Genomic DNA, 9,901 nt, shown 5'->3' on the forward strand with positions numbered 1-9,901 from the left:
CGTATTATACATGTAATGCTTAAATGAAATGCAGTATACGATAGACCAACAGTTGGCAATTTTTATGCCTCGACCCAACACCCTTCAGATGCAAAAATTAAAACAATCATGAATAGAGAAAATCGAGGAAAAATAAAAACGAACGGGCAATAAAGAGCAAGTATAAAAAGACAGAAAAATGTGGAAGAGGAGAAAGGAGTAAGTGGTACAGTAAAACACAGAAAAAAATACGAGAGGAAAATACTGAAAAGAAAAGAATAGGAGTAAAACAGAATGACAAAGACAGGAAGAACAGAATGAAAAGAGAGGCATACAATTTGTTTTGTGAATTCCTTGAGGAAAGACTAGTGCTTTAAAGCTGCGCTGCCACCTTAATGCTCAGTTTCCTATAATGAATGTATTAGAATTTCAGGCTGAAAAAAAGAAGAAGAAGAAGTCTAATTAAAGTGATGGTATAGTTCTGGTTGAGATGGGGATTCAGGTTTTAACTCTTTGTGAGACAGTGGAATATTACAGAGCATACAATTCTAAGAAGAATTAAGAGTTTATTTGATGAAAATTGGTTTTGAAATGGCCAAGATATCCACAAAGAGATCTAAAAAAAAAAAAGGTGGCACCAACCTTTTATTAGAATCACTTTGTTTTACTTTTTTATAGATATCTCAGCCATTTAAAAACCGATTTTCATCATATGAACTTTTAATTCCTTTAAGAATTGTATGCTCTTTAATATTTCATACAAGCGGTTTCTAAATATGAAGAGTTTGCAAAAACCAATAAGTCCATATTTGCCAAATGGAGATATTTGCAATTAAAGGTCAAGAAAAATAAGAGAATAAGAAAATGTACCTTTATATGTAGTGACCAATATATCACTTAAAAGGTATATTATTTTGCACTTTATGACAGAAACCGTACTTCAAAAATGGACTTTTCGGTTTTTGCAAACAAACTCTTCACATCTTGCAAAAAGTTAAAACCGAATCCCAATCCCAACCAGAATCTATACCATCCTTATTAAGCGTACTGTAATACAGCTACACCAGGGAGTTATGACTTAACTTATACACACTCATGTGAAAACACACACACACACACACACATACACATACACACACACACACACACACACACACACACATCAGAAACACGCACACACAGGCATAAAGGCACTCACATTCATAGCACCTGCAACCAACCAAACAAAAGCAAAACATGAGATTTTAAACTGCATATTTTACATTGTCTCATTAATCACATCAATTTCCCATCATCTTTCTGTCACTAATCTTTCATGATCAGACTTTATTATCATCTTGGGGGGGGGGGGGGGCACTGAATGTATCCAACTCAACAGAAACTGATGTTTACTCCTCGTGAGAGTTAGCTCACAGGAACTGAAGCAGTTATGACAAACAGTCAGCATCACTCCAACTACAATGTACAACAAATTAACAACATGGCACTTCAGATACATAGCAAATGATAGAGAAACAGACACAGTAGAAATTTCCATGAAACAAATAATTTAATATGAATACTGTGATAACAAACTTCTTTGCTGAAGAAGCATAAAAATATAATACTATATACTGTAAATTCACACACAAAACATTAGCAGCAAGAGTTATTTTGGGTATGATGTATTATAAATACATGTGTACATTTCTCTATGTATTATATACAAATTGTGGTACTTTTTTTACAGCACATATGAAATAAATTGTAGGCCTACTTGTAGCAGTATACTGTAAAACAAGAAATTTTTGCGTGCATTTTAATTTTGCAAAAGTTATTTTCTACACTACATGTATATGCATTGAAAGCCAGTGGCAGTTCGCGAAAATTTTATGCCGCAAAAAGGGTCGTCGGCGCCAATTCGCGAAAAATTCATGCCTTGAATATATCATGTTTTACAGTAAAATCACTTTGCAGCTAGAAATGCATTTGTACTCAAACCAGAAATTACAATTGTACAAAGTATGATAAGAATTCAAATCAATTACATACATATTGGCTTTACATGCTCTGTTGTAATGTCCATGCACATACACAAAAAACAAGTACTCTGTATCAACAGAATCTTTCGTACCCATCTCATCAGTATTCCATCCAAAGGAAATACTTTGATGCAAATACACAGTGTATGGTACAACAATGTCTTAGATGAATACGAAACGCGTACATTCAGCATACTGAGCTACATTGTACATGTATGTATCCCCTATTTCAAACGATACCATGACCCCCCCCCCCCAAAAAAAAAAAAAAAAAAAAAAAAAATTATTCTGTTTGAATGTAACAGAAAAACTTCAGTTCCAAAAACAAGTTAAACTCAGATATCAAATACAGAACTACAGTACAGTATGAGACAGCATCAATTTCACATAGGATGAATTAAACAATTATATGCACGTCATACAATTGGAATATGACAGAAGACTGCATTCTGCAGTCTATATCAAGATTGAAAATGCAAAAAAACAACAAACAAACAAACAAAATACATGTGTACAGAAGTCAAACTCCTTTCTGCAGTAAATGAGATGTGCTGAATTCACTCTACTTAATTGATGCCTGGCAAAAAGAAAAATGAGTCAACACTTCCAATGGGCAAATTAAGTTGAGAAACCCACTAAGACAAAAGGGCGGCTCCAGATATTCATTGACTTTGTTTCGATTTCTTAACTGAAAACTATTGCTTTGGCTAAAATACTTAAAAAGTGAAATCGGGAAATTTGCAATGCATTATGCAATACAATGCACTATCTACACGTCTAGAGTCTGACTATGCACTTCATACAATATCCTTTTGTGAAGGTCAATAGTGTTTGTTTTCGAGACAATGATACACCAATGTCTTTCGGTTCCGACATAAGTTTAAATGATACAACGATGTCTCATCAATTATACTGAAAGGTTCAAGATTTGAAGAAAACCAATGTTAACAGGTTTCCGATGAGTTCATGAGACAAACAGAATATTGTATGATGACATATTAATTAGAGTGCATGTTACCTGGACAATAATGATTGAGCTGACATCCCTCATTCAGAAGTTCACACTTTGGCATGTCAAAAACAAATTCAGCTCCAATGTGTGCATAGCACAAGCCTTCTAGGTGGAAACACACCAGTCAGTCATAAGTTAATTGAAAAGACTCATTCTTGGTTGAAATTTAGTCAACCTCTTCGACTGTAGGCCCCCCTCTGCCACCGGACCCACTATCTTGACCATTCCCAGCATGCATCTTGGCCATGATTGGTGAGCATGTCTTCTGAAGCTCCTCTAGTTGGTGTGTGAACTCTTCCTTGGTTGCCAGGGAGTTGGAATCCAACCATCGCATGACCTCATCGACAGCTTTGATGACCGTCTGCTTGTCCTCGGAACTCAGCTTGCCCTCCGCGGATGGTTCACTGACAATGGATTTGACGTTGAATGCGTAGCTCTCCAGTTGGTTCCTGGCAGCGATTCTCTCCCGCTGGACGTCGTCCTCGGCTTTGAACTTCTCTGCATCGTTGACCATGCGATCAATGTCTTCTTTGGATAGACGGCCGCTGTCGTTGGTGATCGTGATCTTGTTGCTGCGACCTGTGCTCTGGTCCTTGGCTGTCACATTCATGATGCCGTTGGCGTCGATGTCAAAGGTCACTTCGATCTTTGGCACACCTCTTGGAGCTGGAGGAATTCCACTCAGCTCAAACTGTCCCAGTCGGTTGTTGTCTTTGGTGAGGGCCCTCTCTCCTTCATACACCTGGATGCTCACACCTGGTTGGTTGTCTGAGTATGTGGTGAAGGTCTCAGCTGCCTTGGTTGGGATTCTTGTATTCCTCTTGATGAGGGGTGTCATCACGCCACCAGCTGTTTCAATACCCAGAGAGAGAGGAGCTACATCAACCAGCAGGACCTCCTTGATTTCCTCGCTCTGATCACCAGACAAGATGGCTGCCTGGACAGCTGCACCATAGGCCACAGCTTCATCTGGATTGATGGACTTGTTGAGGTCCTTGCCATTCAGGTACTCCTGCAGAAGCTTCTGGATCTTGGGAATACGGGTTGATCCTCCAACCAGCACTACAGTGTCGATGCCTTTCTTGTCCACCTTTGCATCGACAATTGCCCTCTCAACTGGGTCAAGGCACTTTCTGAAGAGATCAGAGCACAGTTCTTCAAAGCGAGCTCTGGTGATGCTTGTGTAGAAGTCGACTCCTTCAAACAGCGAATCTACCTCAACGCTGGCTTGAGTGCTGCTGGACAGAGTCCGCTTAGCTCGCTCAGCTGCTGTGCGCAGTCTTCGAAGGGAACGTGCATTGTTTCGGAGGTCCTTCTTGTATTTGCGCTTGAACTCCTCGGCAAGATGGTTGACCAGTCTGTTGTCAAAGTCCTCACCGCCAAGATGGGTGTCTCCAGCTGTTGACTTGACTTCAAAGACACCATCATCTATCGCCAGGATGGACACATCAAATGTGCCTCCACCGAGGTCAAAGATCAGGACATGCGTCTCACCTTGCAACTTCTTATCTAGTCCATATGCCAGGGCAGCTGCTGTTGGTTCGTTGATAATGCGCAGAACATTCAGGCCTGCAATTGCACCAGCATCTTTGGTGGCCTGTCGCTGACCATCATTGAAGTAGGCGGGAACGGTGATGACAGCATCAGTGACTTTCTGACCCAGATATGCCTCGGCTGTCTCCTTCATCTTGGTGAGAACCATGGAGCTGACTTCCTCTGGGGCGAGGATCTTATTCTCTCCCATGTACTCAGCCTGCAGCAAAGGTTTACCTCCTTGGTTGATCACCTTGAACGGCCAGTGCTTCATATCAGCTTGCACACTCTTGTCTGTGAACCGCCGACCTATCAGTCGCTTAGCGTCAAAGATTGTGTTCTTTGGGTTCCTGATATGAATAAAGAAAGCAGCAGAATAAAAACAAATAAATTTGGTTACCTTAGAGCAGCAAACTTTGGTGAATTTCATATTGTCAGTTTTATGTGGTCATTACAAAGTGTTATGATTTTGTACAGTGTGTACAGAACTCTGAAATTTAAACCTGGGAAAAAACAAGAGTTAACGAAACCTAAGATTAAAATTCAAGATGAAAAACAAAGCTCTTTTCTTCCCATGTGCATCTGACTAGAATTATCCCTGTTGTCAAATATTGGATCGATTTAAACAATTTGGATTTCCCACGTAACGTTAGAGTGTACTTGGCCACATCAGTTATTGTTCATTATCATCTATATAGGACGTTTTTACGGTGCATTAAAAATGCGTATTGTAGTCCGCTCAATTTTACCGTTCAATATCAGAGCATATTGAACGAAACGCATAAGCCAACGTATTAATTCTCCATAGGCTACCATTGTTTCTTGCTGTTCAAGATCACACCATATTCAATTCTGTCTCGTCTTTTGCTCGAGCGCTTGCTGAATGCACAAATGCTTGCTACTAGTGCACATAATTTTGTTACATTTCACAAGCGCGCAAACATCTTGCTAGTTGTTTGTTTCATACGCAGTTTTAGGGGTTTCCCCTTTTCAGTGCTGGGTTGGGACTGCCGAGTCAACTTCAGTCAACTTCAGACAGAGACGAGTAGAAGCCGGATAATTTTGTGCAGTTTATGCTTGCTCTACTTGACTGTATAGATGATAATAATCATATTGGGTGGCCTTGATTCATGGAATGCCAGGGAATATTGCACTCGTTAGCATCAATATTGCACTCATCTTCGATTCGTGCAATTTTGACCCTAACTCGTGCAATACTCCCTTGTATCCCATTCATAGCCATCCAATATAATTTCCTTTTATGCCAGTAAACACACACCAACTGAGGAGCCTAGATGATCAATGATACACAAATGCCATTCACGAGTTCCGCTAAGTAATTATAGTTTATAGCCGTTCCCTCTATGTTCTCTATACTGACTTGTCAATAGATCACTATTTTATTTAACGTTAGTGACTACATTCCAGTGGAATGATTCCACGCAGCTCAGAAAGATGGCAAGAGTAATCATTACATAGCCTCATAGGCACCATCCCAAAACCAAATTTGTCAAGAAGTTAACTTGTTTGTCCAGTCCTTATACTAGTAGTATAGAATCCTACTTACATGGCAACTTGGTTCTTGGCGGCATCTCCGATAAGCCTCTCCGTATCGGTGAAGGCGACGTAGCTCGGTGTGGTTCGGTTTCCCTGGTCGTTGGCAATGATCTCGACCTTACCGTTCTGGAAGACAGCCACACACGAGTAGGTCGTTCCCAAGTCGATTCCAATAGCTGGTGCTTTTCCTGGTGCCATCTTTACTCAACAGTCAGTGGCGATAAATTTACTCCGGAATAGAAGAATGAACTCACGGCTGCTTAAAAACTTTTTTTTTCAGCGCGTTGGGACTTTTGGTCTCGAAGACGAAACACCACAGGCTACAGACCCAGTGTTCAGTAGTTTACAAACGCGTTAATGCGAAATGCAATGCCAATGAAAAGGCTCCGATGAATGTCAGTCACCCCTCAGGTCGGTAGAATAAAACTTGTTGATAAACCGTGCAGTAAATTTGTCGGCGAAAACTTCCTCTGTTTGATCCTCTGGATCGTCTGTAAAACTCGTGTAGCTGTTGAACAGCGAACTGACCTAGCAGACTCCATCCTTCAGTTTTTATAGGCAATCTTGCACGACTCTGGTACCTGTGAGAATTTTCTGGCAAGTGCTATGTAAGTCATATGACATCATACCACTGAGCTGCGGGACAGTACGTATGCGCTATGCGTGAACTGCACTGACCTACGTAGTACAATGAGCGTGTTTCTACTGAGCGACGAAAATTCGAGGTGATGCCAGCCGATGTGTGGTGATACCGGCCGATGCCGGCCGATACCGGCCGATGCGTGGTGACACCTCGAATTTTTCCTCAGTAGAAACAGATCTGGTAGTGGCCGATGCCGGCTGATGCGAGGTGCTCCGTCGTCCACCTATTGAGGTGGTCGATGCGTGGTGACGCGAAGGACGATTCTCAGTAGAAACACACCGGGTAGCGAAATTCGAGGTGTATCGGACGTCTAGAATTTCTCCCCGCGCTTTTCAATCGGTTCATCGCACACATGTGTACAAAATACGTGTGTACACACAGCGACCGTGTTCGCATCATGCTTTGTTGGTACCAACTCGCTTGTGTATGTGTTACAGGCCCTATACGTTACGTTACATGTGATTTGTGGCATTCATCGCCTATTGTTCGCGTGATTAACAGCCTAACTTATTGCATTACTAAGCCCTCATCACTTACTTGATTTTGCACCGCGTTATTTCATTTTATATTGTCTCTAATCGCGAGAGTACCATATTAGTGTGTCGCAGCCTTGAGAAAATCTCAACTGGACCCTCGATCTCCAAAGATTTCTCATCAGTCAGTGGCAGGATACCAGTATGTTAGTTCGGGGTATATTGGATGGGAAGACGAAGAGAAATGGCTAATCAAAAAATAGCCGACGCAGTTGTAGCAAAGCAGGCAGGGTTCGGATCGTATTAACAGGCAGTGCGCGCGTGACCCAAATCTGTGACTTAAAAATACCTGACTTCCGGAATCGCCGCATTTGCACGTCACCTTTGCATCACCTCGTATTTTATCGCTCAGTAGAAACAGCTCGAGTGGTCGTAAAATACGAGGTGCTGCGTTGGACAAAATTCGTGGCGATGCCAGGGATGTGAGGTGCTCTCAGTAGAAACACGCTCAATGTATGAGAACGTTCACGGGATTCCCCACTCAACCAGAATATTCGCGAACGTATTGCAAGAGGGCGCTATACATGTTTCACCCACAGAACTCTTACACATAGAAGAATCACACCCATTCACAACCCGCTGAGCTCGGTGTCGCCACCGCGCACCCCGGATGTGACGCCTCAGTGCACACGCCGCCATGTTGCTTAGCGGTACCTCCGCAGCTCCTCGCGAGTACGGTACGGTCAACTCACTGATCGGACAGTATGACAGCCGCTATAGCCCTTGATATTTACTTGAACTTGTAAACTGTCAAACTGGTACTTCTCAATCCAGCGTTGACCACAGATTCACGTACTCATTTATGTTATTTATTTCACACTCTTCCCTGAAAGTTGTCTGTATTGAAACAGGTGTTTTTTCCCCTTTCGGATAGATCTATTTGACTTCGGAGACGTGATCTGCTTTGGTATAAAATAATCTAAGACGCGCGCCTGTCCTTGTCTGTGTCCTGCCATTTTTCTGATACCCCTCTCAACCCTATGTCTTGTATTTTCCCCCCTCCAGTGATATTGTAAGAAGATGTGTGTTCGTGCTTTTGATTTTTCTCCCATTAAACAGGTCAAATTAAATTTCCAGTCAGTCCAGTTGTAAAAATCAATGATTTGTGGATATGATCATGTAATACATCTTCCCCATCTGACACTCGTTCAACATATTAGAAATTTGGAAGACAACACCACCTTAATTATCTATATTCCTGCTGTTATCATTATCATTAGTAGTGTGCAGTACAATGTAGTTACCACTATTGCACATATTGGTATAGGAAGCAATATGCCTATAGGCATGTATACACTGTATATCTGTATACATGAAATAAAACAGAAATCGAGTTCATGCTAATCACCGACAATTTATTTCACCACACCAATTTTTGAGCGATTTGCAACAACACTTGAGAAAGAGCGAATCGCTCAAATATTTGTGTGCTGTAAATAAATTGTTGGTGATCAACATGAAATTGGTTTCTGTTTTACTTTCGATATCATGATATTGCTGCACCAACATGTAGACTACCTGGTACTCAATCAATATTATATATATATATATATATATATATATATATATATACATATACAATTATCTGTATAATATATATATGAGATTAAAACCTAAAATGGCATTAAAACGCTATATCCTGGCGAGGAAATTAAGCGCATGTTTTTATATATATATATATATATATATAAAATTATCTATGTATATATATATATATATAATTTTCTATGTATATATATATATATATATATATATATATATGTATTCACACACTCACACACACACACATTACAAGCATGAACTCCTTTCAAGATTGTCTTCCCACAAAAAACAGAAAGTTAAGTTGGACAGAGTTAATTTTCCTGATTTTTTACAATTTATTTGACATTTATCAAGGTCAAAGTTGATTGCTGAGAATCAACCACAGTACAGTGATATACCATTTGCTTGAAGTACACGTACCATTATCAAACCTAATACGGCGGCTATAATCACAGGCAGTACATGCGTCAGGAACATATTATGCAAATGATAGGCAAGACCACCAGTGTCGCAAATTTGTGACAACTATTGTAATCACAAAATCAAATGCATATACATCTATAATGGACATGCAATAGGGCGACAACATAAAATTCATGAATAATGTACACTGTCTGGCAAGATTATCAAATGCATTCTTGGCATAACAATATCAACTAAAGGCAATACATGAACATCTGTATAATGCAAGATTTCACACGCACCCGTTTGCTTCAAACGAAATTCAAAGTGAAATCTAAAGAGTGTGAAAACATACTACACTGTATCTCAAAGTATGTACATGTAGGCAAAACAAGTGTCACAAATAAGACAACTACATGTATTGTATATCATGAAAGCAAATGCATGTACAATCACTTAGCATACAATATGGCAGCAAAATAAAACCATGAATAATGGACACTGGCAAGAATATTAAAAAAAATATCAAAGGCAATACTGTATACAGTAATCCAAGATTTCACTTGCACTTGTTCGCTTCAAGCACAATTCAAAATGAAATCCTTATGAGTGTGAAAACATACTATATGGTATAGTACGAAATGTTAACGTGGCAACAATATGTAGGCAAGACAAGTCT

General features: G+C 40.2%; 1 protein-coding gene across 1 annotated transcript; it reads right to left on the reverse strand.

Moving 5' to 3' along the window:
- Nucleotides 1-2,541: 2,541 nt before the first annotated feature.
- On the reverse strand, nt 2,542-6,693 carry LOC139708550 (heat shock 70 kDa protein IV-like). Its single transcript, XM_071620492.1, has 2 exons — nt 6,113-6,693; nt 2,542-4,895 (listed from the first exon to the last, which is right to left on the reverse strand). The coding sequence occupies exons 1-2, from the start codon at nt 6,298-6,300 to the stop codon at nt 3,179-3,181; spliced, it is 1,905 nt and encodes a 634-aa protein (XP_071476593.1). The 5' UTR covers nt 6,301-6,693; the 3' UTR covers nt 2,542-3,178.
- Between the last annotated feature and the right edge of the window lie 3,208 nt (nt 6,694-9,901).

This window comes from Diadema antillarum, unplaced genomic scaffold, assembly GCF_040938485.1.
Source record: "Diadema antillarum isolate AM-2024a unplaced genomic scaffold, OU_Dant_1.0 seq00001348_RagTag, whole genome shotgun sequence".
NCBI classification, from domain to species: Eukaryota; Metazoa; Echinodermata; class Echinoidea; order Diadematoida; family Diadematidae; genus Diadema; species Diadema antillarum.